Raw genomic sequence first — 14,915 nt, 5'->3', positions numbered from 1 at the left:
CAAGTTCGAATTATGTTCCGGTCTGATGATTTAGTCCAGAGTTGTGGTCCATGAAAAAACTCCCATAACTAATGTTAGAGTACTATGTTAAACCATATAATCTGTACAAAGGGAGATAACTCATTTTTTAAAAGACATTCTTTGTAAATTGTTTGAGGAATTTTGTGGCAGGTTTATATGTTATTTTGTATAAACTAATTTTCTGAATGCTACATGTATATATATATATATATATATTTTTATTAAGTGAAATCCTTTAATTAGATAATAATCTATTTTTATCAAAGTATATATTTCATTACATTACATTGTGTAGATAAAAGTTGTTGACATTTTATAGGTAAGTTACAAATCTATATTAGTTTGTGACAAATGAAAGAAAAAATATTTGGAACTATTAATCATATTTGATTTTAATTTGAAAATAGATATACATTGTATTACATCATATCTAATGTTAGAGTGTTATAGGTTTTCCACACTTTTTTTCATCATGCTTGAAAATATTGATTGACAATTGGTAAATAGTTTTATCATGACAAGTTACAGATCAAGTTCAAATTTTTTGTTTCGGTCTGATAATTTTGTGCAGAGTTATGGTCCTTGGACTTGAAAAAATTCACTCATATATTCAGTTTTCCACACTGTTTTTAGTCATGCTTGAAGATATTGACATCATATTTTCTTTTTGTTTACACGATGACAAGTTATAGAACAAGTTAGCATTTTGTTCCAGTATAATGAATTTTTACCCGGTAGGGGACTATGTATTACCATGCAATACTCTCAGAATGCTTGTTGAAATAGATTTTGTAAAATTGATTGCAAAAGCCTGTGAGAACATGTACACCTCTAAATTACACACAAGGAATCAATGCAAATATTTTATAAATATACCAGGATGTTCATGATTTCTGTGGAAATTCAAAAGCTAATGTGGTTTTTTTTTCAGAGATATTTCATAGAATAATTGAGATTAATCCTGATGCGTTGAAAAATAGAATGGATGAATTCCTAGATGCTTGTAAAGAGGACAGAGGAACATATATAATGCAGATTCAAGTATTTTATGGTCTGTCCAATAAACATCCAAAGGTTTGTTCAGATGTTCTACTTTATGAAGAAAAATTTTGTATGAGTGCATTATATATAATACGTATGCTAGTAGATATAAGAAGATGTGGTATAGTGCCAATGAGACAACTCTCCATCCAAGTCACAATTTGTAAAAGTAAACCATTATAGGTCAAAGTACGGCCTTCAACACGGAGCCTTGGCTCACACCGAACAGCAAGCTATAAAGGGCCCCAAAAATGACTAGTGTAAAACCATTCAAACAGGAAAACCAACGGTCTAATCTATATAAAAAACGAGAAATGAGAAACACTTATGAACCACATCAACAAACGACAACTACTGAACAACAGGTTCCTGACTTTCCATGTTGAAGGCCGTACCTTGACCTATAATGGTTTACTTTTATAAATTGTAACTTGGATGGAGAGTTGTCTCATTGGCACTCATACCACATCTTCCTATATCTAATTAGGACAGGTGCAAACAAATGCAGGGGGTTTAAACGTTAGAACTATTAAGAATAACAAATATGACGGACAACTTCTGAACTACAGGCTTCTATCTTTGAGCTAAGTACATTACTTTATTTTAAAGAAAGGAAAATGTTTTTTCTTAATAAATAAACCTTGTATATTATTTTGGAAAATGCTGATGAAAGTTTTTAAATTCATGTACTGCAAAGAGGTTACTGTAGAATTTTGTTGGGTTTTTTTTCTCCTCTAGAATTTATAAAATTGTGTAAAGAGATACTCAAAAAATAATTATCTGAAAAACCAGAAAACTGCCTAATGCAATTTTTGTGAACTTCCTTTTTGTATATTGAGGATGCCTAGTTAATAATGTGTCTGTTGAGTTCTTTCTGGACCTTGTATTAACAATTCATCCTACACTAGCTCCTTGATTTCAACTGCATTTTCAGAAATATTCCGTACATATTGACTGTTTGCACCTCCTGTTATGTTTCTGTTAAAAATTGCCCCAAAATATGTATTTAGGTGATAGAAAATAATAAAAGGCCATGTAAACTTAATTTTCAGGTTCTCAGATAATGATTTTCAGAAAAATGTCGAGTGTGGGTATTCAATTTTTTATCACCAAAGAAGTCCGTTTTGTATATATTTTGACAACTGAAGGTTTTTGACTTTCATATATTCAAATTACAAAACAAAGGATTCTGAATTTGTGTTAATAGTCTTTGACCTGTTGGAAGACTGTAAAAATAAAACAATGCACATTTTTTACTTCTTCTAATTATTATTTTGACAACAAGTAGTCAAGATTTTGCTAATGGAGCTAAAATATAGAAGCAGTAATTATCTGCCCTAGTATACTTTCTATTATTTGGCTTTTTAGGGAAGCCTTTTCTGTATGTTATTATGCTCAGACTTATGATAAGGTGATATAAAGTTGGAGTTAAGAGTTATTTTCGTTTTTCACCATGTTTGATGGCAAAATGCTCAAATTCCTTCATAAATCTATCCAAATTCATCTTGTTATAATGACTGCTAGACTGTTTTCTGAACAATGTTCATTTGTTTAAACCTTGTATAAATAATCTCTACAGTCAAGTATGTATCTTTTATCAGTCTTGCTTTTATCATATGTTTAAAGTTGGTAAGTCAAATAAGAATGTCAGCCAGTTTACACTCCAACATGGGGCCAAGGGAAATAACTCCAACTCAAATTACGTCAATTATTGAAAACTCTAAAAATTTAAGTGTTATTTTCTTGATATTGTGTTATGTAAAAGTTAAATTAACTGTATTTTAATGATTTACAAATTATGTACAAGTGTTAGAAGTATCAAAGTGCATTGATGTTGAAGATAAATTTACAAATGATAATGGTTACACTGGACCATTGTACCTTATCCTTTACATCATGGTAACAATTTTTTTTACAACAGATGATAACAGAAAAAGTGGTGGAATTATTAATGGATAATCATTATGATGATGGGAATATTAGAATACAGGTCTTGATGACTATAGAGAAAGCTACAAAAGTCAACCCTAAAGTGTTTGAGAAATATATAGACAAACTGATGGCAGAGGACACAAAGCCACTGGAACAGCATTTTGTTAATGGTATCCTAGTAAATGTAGCAAAAACCATTGAGGTAGGTCTTATATATATATATATATATATTATATATTATCACATATTTGTTACGAAAACATTGGATTTTGCATATGTAATAACCGCAAAATTGTCCTACTCATATTGCTGCCCAGGGCAAAAAAGTGGTTATTGGTTATTGTGCCCTGATTCCAAATGACGTGATGTCATTGGGTCCTTAACGACAATAGTGAACAATGACGGTGTTTGTATTAAAAATTATGAGAATTCTGTTACAATAGCCACTATTAACAATATCCAACCAACTATTATAGATTTAGCCCCAGTTATGCCAAATTATCGCCTTTGTTTATTACCATATTCAAAAATAAGGGGAAACGTTACAACAAATTTGTTTGCAGTAAATGATAAAAATAATGGAAAATGTAATAAATCTTTTTAGAATTTACCTGTTGTGGTTAATTAAATTAGTTATAATTGAATGTTTTTCTCTTTTGTGCAGAACTTAGATATGTGATAAATAGATTATAACATGTCTTTTCCATATTGGCCTTGGTATCATCCCTCGACCCATATCGACCCTTGCCTAAAGCCTCTGGCTGATATGGGAGTCTTAGGATGATACCAGGGCCAATATGGAAAAGGGCATGTTATAATCTATAATTATTCCACATATAACAATATCAATGCTATTTTGTGATGAATTTTTATTTATACATTGTATTAGGTTAACTTAAGAAAAAGACACTACAACAAACAATCATATTGTTGAATTAGAAGCCTAATATGACATTTTTCTTTCGCTTTGATTCCAAAGCTATATCCTAATTTCGAATAGAACATGGGTTGCACATGATTGAAGTCACAACTGAAATTGCAATGTCAGTTGTATTTTGAACAGTGCCGGAGACCAAAATGGACATTTTTATTGGTGTTGCTTGCTAAGAAATTATATAAAATTATTCTAAAAGTAAGTTTACATGTATCTGTCCATTTTTTATTGTGAATCAGTTTGGCTTCTTAAAATCAAAAAAGAATGCCTTTCGAATGTGTTTTATAGGTTTGCTTCAAAGTACAAAAGTTCTAAATTTTCCTGTAAGAATCGAAATAGTTCTATCATGCCATGCTTTACAAATTTAATGCCTACCCATGTTAAAATTAGCATAGAGCATGACATAAAAGAATTATTTCTTAAATATACAAGATACAATGGACGAGGTATTTTATTTTCTTTGTGTATGAATTCCCCAGATTTAACAAAAATGTGTAAAAACGGCATGTGTGATATAAGGATATTATTAATATACATCTTCAGATAATGCTCTAGTTAGTATGGAACATTTCTAAGATTGCTTGTTTCATATGTATTCGACAGAGGTTCAGAAATCCAGTATTCAAGTACCTAATGGGTGTTCTGAAGGTAGCAAAAGATGATACTCAGCTTTCAAGTACATTGACAGGTCTACAAGATTTATGTGGAAAATATGGACCTGAAATGTTTGGACAACACAAGGAATATCTTGTAGAGAGAAGAGATACTGAAGAGAAAACAACTATTAAGGGACAGTTTTCTGCCTTGGTAGACCAGATAGAAGGAAGGAGGTATTTACTAAAAAAATCATTACTGTCATCACTTAACATGCTTAATTGTAAATACAGAGGCTTATCTTGAATTTAATTGTTAGATCAAGGCATTGTAAGCAAAACAAGCCAGGCAGAAATGTTTTTGATTCTGGAGTTTGAATGTAAGTATGCCAGGTTTGTTCACTCTGAATACCGACCTGTTTTTGTAATATGAAAAAATTTAATGTTTGTATTTTAATAAAACAAACTTTTGCTGTGACATTTTATATTGTTGACTATGTGCCAAGGATTCATTTAATGAGGGCGCCACTGATTAATCAGCTGATCGCCTATAGTAATTTGCTTTTCCATGCATATGTTTATGCTCTCTAACTTTAAAACCCATTGAACTTGGGTAATGAAACTTGGCATAAATATTCACCACTCTTAGAAAGTGTGTCATGTAGAAGGTTGAAAACAGTACCATGAAAGTCATTGTCCAGTTCAACTTATTGACCCCTGTGCATATGTGCAAAAATCATTTTCTGCTCTCTGATGATGCATTAAAACCCCTTGGATTTGGATATTAAATGAAACTTATGATTATTCACCACAAGGAAGAAAACAAAACATTGAAAGTCATTGGCAAAAACTAAGTTCAACTAAGCAGTATCTGTGCATACATATTAAATTGATTTATACTCTCTGACTTGAAAACCCCTTTAAGTTTGGGGATGAATTAGTGATGCATCAGTAAAATTTCTGCCTTTCATGGGTATAGCTATGCTTAATGGAATAACCATGATTACTTCTAAAATTGCATCATAATTTACCCATTTTTTCAAGAAGGCGTTCTGTGATGACCTCAACACTATACTTTAGTAGTTATTTGATATAAAACATTTCATCAACATAAATTGCGCATATTTATATATTATATTGGTTTCTACTTTTAAGTTTGGAAACAGTTGTCCAAGATGTGAAAGAAACTAAGGAGGATGTGGAACAATTAGACCAAAGAGTGACCGGTACAGAGGTAGCTGTAGTAGGTCTGACCACTCGAGTGGATGAACATGATGAAAACATTGAGGAATTAGGGGAGGGGCTTGATACTGTCACTCAGAGGGTGGACTTTGCTGAAAAAGATATTGAGGAGACTAAAATTAAAGTGGAGGAAGTTGACATGAAGGTATTTAAATCTGTTCTTTTAAAGTTATTTTCGGGACAGTCTGCTGCTATTTCTATATAGAAACTACTGGTATACAAAGTATTATTGTGCATGATTCAAATAATGTGACAGCTGTAAAATTTAATTTGTAGTTTAATGCCAGGAAATGTTTCATTAAGTTTTCTATCTGTCTTTCACATCATCTTTTATGTTTTCCTTCAGTAGATGGCATTTTCCATAGATCAAGGTATGTGACCCGCTGAGACAAAAGGGTAAAATGTTCCAGGGTGAAGGCTAGTACATTCTAATCAGAAATACAAGGATCAAGAATCTGCTTATAAAAGAATAGTAGTCATCACTATTGATTTGAAATGTAGTTAAAGGTGAAAAGTACAGAGCACTTTAAAGCATTTGTCACAGTACATAGTACCTTCTGAAGAAAATTATGACGAAATCTAATTATTCTTTTCAGACAATGACCAATGCACCTCGATGGTCAAGAGATTTGACAAAGTTGATGAATCCATCAGCTGAACATGATTGGAGATTACTGGCCCAACGTCTTGGATATAGTAACGATGACATCAGAGCGTGGGCATCACAACATGATCCATGTATGGCTGTTCTCAGTGAATGGTATGCTACACACAAAACAAGGGAGGCAAACTATGCTGTATTAACAGCCTTACAGGAAATGAACCGAATGGATGGTGCTGCTATTGTGGAAAATGCAATGAAGGCTGTAGGTAAGGGAAGTTACTCATGAACAAGAGTCAATATAGATGCCATTGTGCAAATGGTATGAAGTCATTTGGTAACCAGTTAACTCTTACTGCATAATGTAATAGGAGATGTCATTGTGGGAAATGTTATTAAAAACTAAACAGTGGATAAGAGTAATAACTCTTAGTGAAAGACCATTTAACTTCAAGGGGTGGGGTTATGGTTTTTTCCTAAAAAAATATTCTGATCCCCAATTTGATGAAAAAAAATATTGTGGTCAAGAAGATGACACAAAAAAATATTGTGAATCCAATTTTTCCCCATACCTTATAGTGTTAAATTTTGAAAAAAAAAATTTGATTGATAGTGTCGAAAAGCTAAATAAAAATGTTCGCGCCTTGCGCAAAAAATTTTTCTGACTCCGACAAAAAACCATAACCCCCTTGATGTTAAATGGTTGCTCCCTTACTAAATACCAGAATATGTGGTAATGTCATTATGGAAAATGCAATGAAGCCAGATGGTAAAAACAAATAAGGCAAAAAATACAGTTCATAGTTTGGATGGAGGTATTTGCTGGAATTATTTGAACTTAATTATATGACCAAAAAAGATTGAATGATTGTTGCTTGCCAAATGTCCAGTGACAAATATTTCGTTTTTTTTTTCTCAGAACACGAACAAAGTGACAATTAATACAAAAGGTTGATTCTGTTAAATTGGTAAATGAGGATGAAAATTATGACTTAAATAAGTGAAAAAATATGTCATATATGTATAAATATAGTGATATAAAAAAGATTTTAACATTTTTTTTCAGCTGATGTTGTAGAAGATGAAGAAGTAGATTACGCCTCCCCTCCTGCTGTGTTCCTTAGTTACCAGTGGGGTCATCAGGATGAGGTCAAACTTATCCGTAACCACCTACAAATGGCAGGATATGAATGTTGGATGGACATTGGTCAGATGGGAGGAGGAGATAAATTATTTGAGAAAATTGACAATGGTATCAGAGGAGCAAAAGTCATCATTTGTTGTGTGTCAGAAAAATATGCACAGTCTCCAAATTGTAATAGAGAGGTAAATAAAATAAAACAACTAACAGAGTGTAATAAGAATTTTTTACTTTATATTTTTAACTGAAAGTTTATCTCTACACTACTAAATATAAAAACTAGGCATTTTTTACTCCTCTCATACTAAGAAATCAAAAAAGCTCTGTGGCATCTGTATGAAAATAAGAAGATGTGATTGCCAATGAGACAACATTCTACAGAGTTCAGAAGATGAAGAGAAAAGCAATTATAGGTCACCGTACAACCTTCAACAATGAGAAAGTATAGTCGGCTACAAAAAGACTTGACATGAAAAATGTGAAACAATTCAAATGAGAAAATTAACAGCCTGATTTATACAATACAATTTACGAGAAAAAAATCATATGACAGAAATGAACCAAAGACAACCACTTAATTACAAGCTCCTGACTTGGGGCATGCACTTAAAGAATGTGGCATTGTTAAACATGTTTGTGAGCACTCAACCCTCCCCCAACCTGAGACAGTGGTGTTACAGCACAACATAAGAACAAACTGTAAAAATGAGTTGCAAATGTCTTGACTCAATAAATTGGTATGAAGCACAAATAAACCAACTAACATAAAAACAATAAACACAAAGCATTGATATAAGTGTACTGGCAGTTACTGAAAGCTAGTTCAATGCATATTACAACTAATAAAATAAATCATATTCTCCCAGACTAAAGTATGAATCAGTACACATCCAACAGATTGAGTGTTTAGATGTCATTAACAATCTGAGAAACGCATGACCTTGTGCAATGCTAAAGTATAAGTAAACGGTATTATAATTGTTTGTTACAATATGTTCTTCCTAAATTTGTATTTAGAATTAATTCTCTTTTCATATCTTTTACATTTGCAAAATTTGTAGCATGAAGTGCCCATATTTGACTACATATATTTCTTGTCACAATCAATTGTGCAAGATATATACTTCTGCATGTCCACTTTTGTTCGTAATTGATTTTCAAAATAATCAGAATGTTTCTTGAAAGAAATCTCAGCTCATAAAAGGGGCTAATTAAAAAGCTAATGCTTAAAATCTTTAAGAATTTCTATGATTTCTTTCAGGTAAATTTATCTGTAAGCTTAGGTAAGCCAATGATACCTCTGCTAATGGAGAAAATGGGTTGGCCACCAAAAGGATCTATGGGACCTATCTTCAGCGAGTATCTTTTTGTCAGGTTTTTCCAGCGATCTGGAGAAGAGACTGAAGATAACAGATTTTGGCCTGTTGCCAAGTTCCAGGAAATGCTGATGCAGCTGAATTGTTATGGTATTCTGCCTGATGAAACATTGATTGATGATAGTAAGTTTATTGTTTTTTCGTTGATTGTTTCGAAATAAAAGTCATGTTGAGTTTTCCTTTTACAGATTGTTCACAAGTAGATAGTTGGACTAAATGGGTATTTGAAATTTTTTTTGTTGCAATAGGTCCTTTTTACTTGACATATGATATATGACCCCTTTCAATGTCTTTCTATGCTGTCAATGCAAGTCACCTCTATTGAAGACTTTGGAATTCGTGCACTGTCTCATGCATTTTCTATGTCACAACGCTTATGTTATTACGTCACAGTAAAAACTGATTGTTCTATGATGGCATTTACACCAATTGACCTTGGGTCATTACATTCACAAAAAAAACAACTCTAAATTGATGTATCAGTAGGTAACACCAAATCCCCAATAATTACACAATTTGCATATCAGCATGAACACCTTCATTAGTTTTTATTATATAACTATAACAATTCTCTTTTCTCATTGGCTAAAAACATATCAAATGTTCCTTGATAAAAAATTATATTCAATGCGGGAAAATCATGAGAGGTTAAATTCATATGAAATGTGTTTCTTGAAATTTTAATAAATCTTTTTGAATATTTTAACTTATGAAAGTTAGCAATTACCAAAGCAGATAATATATATCATTGTATCAACCTCATAAAAAGTCAATAATTGTATAATATCTAATGAACAAAAAGTGGCAGGAGTTTTCTTCTATGTCAACAGCGTATAAAGATTGGTGGATACCAGTACAAGAAATTATAGTAATAGATAAAACAAAGAAAAAACAGAACCAGTCTCAATCCAAACAGACAGGAATCCCAGACCAGGTATCTTTTCAGATTACAGTGATACTTTATTTGATACATATGAAAGTATGTTCTGTTTTATATTTGATTTGACTTCATATAGAAGGTGTTGATACATATGTATACTGGTTCTTCTCCCAAATAACTTGAAATAAAAATTGTAATTTATACTGAGTAGTTCATGACTTGTAAGATTTGTAATTATTATACAAATGAAAAGGGATATGGTGGACTTAAGATTTTTTTCTGTTTCTTTGCCAAGTATGTCCCAAATTGTATGTAAGAGCAAATACCTGTTCCATAGAACAACATGAAATTATATTTTCACCATTATTTACACTTTATGTCTTTTATAGCCATGAAAATTTTATTTTTTTTTATAGGAAAAGAAGTGTCCAGAAGTCTTTATATCCTACCAATGGGGTAAACAGAAAGAGATTATAGCCCTTTACCAAAGATTGACTGAGTTTGGTTTGAGTTGCTGGATGGACATTTATCAAATGGGTGGTGGAGACTCCTTGTATGAGAAAATAGACTCTGGTGTACGAGGTTGTAAAGTAGTTCTAACATGCATCACACAGAAGTATTCCCTGTCTGCCAACTGTCGAAGGGAAGTCAGTTTGGCTGATGCTTTGAAGAAACCAATTATACCATTGCTATTAGAGAAAATGGATTGGCCACCTTCTGGACCAATGAGTATGGTCTTTACTCAGCTCTTGTTTATCAACTTTTATCGTGCTGAAGAAGTACAAATGACATGGACTGGACCAAAATTTGATGAGTTAATGGACAAAATTGGACTGCATATTCCAGTGAATATTTCAAATGAAGAAAATGAGGATGAAAAATGTATAGAGTACAGTCAACATTCTATTCAACAGATTGACAATAATAAATCAGATGAAATTGACAATGAGAGAAAACTTGCCAACCAGAATACAGTTCCAAGATCTGTCAGTTCTGAAATTACCAGAAGTGCAGGTCGTCCACAACCAACAGATAACAAGCCATCGCCTGTAATACAACCCAAACCTGTGGCTGTGAGCCACGTGCACACAAATGCTGAATCGTCACCTACAAAACAGAAAATTGAGCAACAACATAAAGGTTCTCAAAACAAGGAAAAAACACAATCTCAAGAAAATAACAAACCACAGGAACAAAAATCTAAATCTTGTACTGTTTTATAGAACCATTACAATTTTCATATACAGCTTATAATTAATTTAGACAGGCTAATATATTTTCTTGTAGGCTTTGTTAGGGTGGGATAAATACTATCATTTTAACTGACAATGTAAAATCATGATTTTGTTCATTCTTGATGATAAAGGCACACATATTTTTTTTTAGTTTTCAGTATATGCTCTTTTCTTTGTTTGCAGAGGAATTCCTAAGTTTACCAAATTTGTGTTCCAAGTTCTGTAATCGCATTTTTATATTCACAGTGATCATGTGGTCAGTTTTTATTCAGATTCCTAAATATATTAATTAACACTGTTGCTTTGTTTTAAGTTTGAAAGATGTTTGCCTAATATCTTAAAGGGGCACTAGCTGTCAAATTCATGTTCACTGATTTGACTCAAATTCTCATATTTGATTTCTAACATACTAAAACGTATATCCAATTTATAGAAAGTCTAAAATGAACAAATTGCAATGCATAGGCTCGATAATATGTATCAACATTTCGTGTGTATTTTAGTCTAGACGCCATCTAATTAACCATTGTGGTGACCTCCGAAGACTGCCGATGGTCATATAACCTGATATAAACATAAATGTAGATATAGGTAGATAGCGAACTTGTGCAATTGGATTTTTCTAGGTCTGTTTGATTTCATATTATAGGTTGAAAATATATGTAAATCATTGTTTTTACCTGTATAAGTATGAGTTTTTGTGGATCAAATCAGTCAAATCAAATGGTTAACGCTTGTTTCACTTTCAATGTTGACATTCTTTTCCTTTTAATTACTGAACACGCCAATTCATGCGTAACCCATCTCATAAGGGGTTAAATTGAATTTCACATGAATACAGATTCAATGAGGTCGAAATATTCACTTGCAAATGAATAATTCAACAGCGATGTTTCTAAGCTTAATTTGACAAAATTGAACCAAACTGGCTTCTAAAAGCTAATTATTATTTCACTATTTCACTTTTATTAATGATTGAACAAAAAAAATCCTATTATATTTTTTTTTTATATCTCATAGCTAATGCCCCTTTAAAAACTATAATAGATGGATGGAAATGCTATAAGCAAAAATGGACAACAAAACAAGATTTATATTAAGGTCAAGGTGCCTGATTGTCAGTTGACTCTTTATAGTTGTTGCAATTAGAAGATGATTTTTACCAATTTTTTGCCTTATTGCCTATTTTTTTTTTTTGAATTATAATAGATAAAGTGAAACTTTTGATAGCAAAAATTGTCCACAAGACAAGATCTACAAACAGGTTCATATTGATGAAATTGTTGGTCAACTTTTAATTCCAGTTATAGCCCTTAAATGACAGTTTTTACAATTTTTTGGCATGAGAAGGACAAGATATACAAATATGTCAGCATGGCAATATATGTCCTTAATTAAGTTTATTGAAACTTTCTCACAATCTTAACCATATAATTCTTTTATAAACCTCTAATTTGCTTTGTGATCCAAATCATTTTTGGGGTTTCCCTTACCAAAGCACTTACCTTACCAATCACTTTAATTGGGGGGTACCCATTTTGTATCTGCAACTCCTCCTAGACAGACCCTTTATAACATGTATTGAAACTTTCTCATAATCTTTACCATATAATGCTATTGTGCACTTTCTATTTTGCTTATTTTATATGAATAATTTTCAGAGTGTGAGCTGTGCTCACAAAATCTCACAGTACCTCTTGTTTATTTCTTGTTATACAAATAAATGTTAATTTTCTATATGTGATATCTAGTTACTTATACATATGTTTCTTTATATTAATGCAATATTTTTTTTTATGCATGTAATAGTTATATTTTATAAAAAATTAATAAAATGATAATTGATAGTATGTACAGTTTATCCTAATACCAACAACTTCTAAACAATTATTCCAAACAAGTTATAATGGGTGCCACATGTGCAGCAGGATCTGCTTACCCTTCCAGAGCACTTGAGATCACTCCTGGTTATTTGTGTGGTTTGCGTTTCTCAGTCTTTAGTTTTCACTGTTGTGTTTTGTAACAACTTAAATATGAGTAAAACTAAATTGCACTAGTTGAATTAATCATAAAAATAAGACAAAAAAATCATCTTAAAATGTACAACTTGAATATTATCTTCAGTCTCTATGACCCATCACATCTTACATTTCATTATTTTCCTGCTTTTTATTTAACCTAGTTTGTAGCACTATACATGTTCCTCCACAGTCTTTGCCTTGAATTTGTAAACTGGAATCTGTTTGCTGATATAACACATTAAAATACGTGTTATTAGCCAACAGGCATCTATACTAGTTAAAGATAATTAAATACAAATCAATATCAGTCAAGAACTGTGAGGAAACTTACAAAAGGATACCTAGCGCTGTAAATTTGATTGTCTCCCCTTTAATATGTTGGAGAACAATTATATTCCTTTATATTGTAGGATAGTAACAACCTTTAAGGTATAGGCATGAATTAGCATACTAATTTTCTTAATAAATTGTTTGTTTACATATAAGCTACAGATTTTACGTATAATTTCTCACGTTTCGCTAGTATAGGGAGAAATTATTGTATGTACGGTACTAGCGTATAGTTTTATAAGTTTACGTCACTAGGTATAAGACACGTGACTAATTTTATAGCGGGAAATTTTTCTCCTGAGACTATTACTTTCTAGCCCGCCGCAGACAGGGCAACATTGAAAATGGACACCGGGATATCTAGTTCACTTAAAGACGCCATATCTTCAGAAGTTAAAAATGCAGTTTCGAACATTCAACAAGATATATTGAATAGCATTTCCTCTATAATGGATTCAAGGTTATCGTCTTTCCAATCTAACATCAGACAATCTCAACAGGACATTTCACAGTCTCAGATGTACAAAATCGAGCAGACCTTTACTGATAATTACTCATTCAAGAGAAAAGGCAACGAGAACCAGTTTAAACACGAGTCTAAGGTACTATCTAAGCTGAAAGAAGCAGACGTTAATTTAGAAGGACCAGAATTGAGTGTTGATTCCGTACAAGCAGCCAAAGCCAAGATAGTAGAAGGTATGGAATTAGTAAAAGAAAGACAGAAACTAATTAAAATGGCAGATTCCTCGGAACTCGGGTGGAAGGTTGTAGGCGAATACGTGACAAATCCTATCGCCGACGATTCGGAAGATGAGAGGAAAATAATCAGGGCACAAAACAGAGCAGAAAGAAAACAGAAAGCAGAGAAATCCAAGAAACAAATTACAAGAAAAACACCATACACGAGAGAAAAGGCAGAGACTGCCAATTCTTCTTGGAAACCTGGCAGGTGCTTCAATTGTGGAAGAAGAGGCCACTGGACCGACGATTGTCCGGATAAGAAGAAGATAAGTATTTTTAAAACTTTATATAATTTGCCAATCTTGACTAATAGTATATGTTCAAATTTAAATGATACTGAACAGAGTTCAATAGAAACTGATGGTCACATGACATTTTATTGCAAAGACGAGGTTAATAATAAGGTCAGTTTTAAATCGCCGTTAAATGTTACGGTTGACCAGTCTACAGGTATTCTCTCACCTGTAGGTCAGTTAAAATCTAAGTTACCTGAATGGAAATCAATTACAAGCAATACACATATTTTAGATGTTATTGAAAACGGATATAAGATACCTTTTAAGACAGAACCAAGATCAGAACTGTTGAAGAATAACAGATCTTCACTTGATAATCCAAAATTTGTAAAAGAGGAGATCAGAAAATTAATAGAGAAGAGATGCATTTCAGAAGTAAAAGAAAGGCCTTTTGTTGTAAACCCTCTTACAGTTGCTTACAATAAGAACAAACCGAGACTGGTTTTAGATTGTCGACATTGGAATTCACATCTCTTTAAATTTAGATTTAAGTACGAAGATACAGAAAACGCACGAGACCTTTTTAAAAAG

At 32.1% G+C, this 14,915-nt stretch overlaps 1 protein-coding gene across 1 annotated transcript in view; it reads left to right on the top strand.

Moving 5' to 3' along the window:
- LOC127735734 (uncharacterized) overlaps positions 1-12,834 on the top strand; it is a 35,321-nt gene extending 22,487 nt beyond the window's left edge. The window contains exons 15-23 of the mRNA XM_052246019.1: positions 953-1,095; positions 2,984-3,196; positions 4,532-4,758; positions 5,677-5,908; positions 6,360-6,633; positions 7,431-7,690; positions 8,767-9,004; positions 9,712-9,815; positions 10,178-12,834. Coding sequence (XP_052101979.1) covers positions 953-1,095; positions 2,984-3,196; positions 4,532-4,758; positions 5,677-5,908; positions 6,360-6,633; positions 7,431-7,690; positions 8,767-9,004; positions 9,712-9,815; positions 10,178-10,984 — 2,498 coding nt within the window. The 3' untranslated portion in view covers positions 10,985-12,834. The remainder of the gene's footprint in view (positions 1-952; positions 1,096-2,983; positions 3,197-4,531; positions 4,759-5,676; positions 5,909-6,359; positions 6,634-7,430; positions 7,691-8,766; positions 9,005-9,711; positions 9,816-10,177) is intronic.
- Positions 12,835-14,915: the final 2,081 nt, after the last annotated feature.

This window comes from Mytilus californianus, unplaced genomic scaffold (genome assembly GCF_021869535.1).
Source record: "Mytilus californianus isolate M0D057914Y unplaced genomic scaffold, xbMytCali1.0.p SCAF_3, whole genome shotgun sequence".
NCBI classification, from domain to species: Eukaryota; Metazoa; Mollusca; class Bivalvia; order Mytilida; family Mytilidae; genus Mytilus; species Mytilus californianus.
This window is presented reverse-complemented; position numbering and strand designations above follow the sequence as displayed.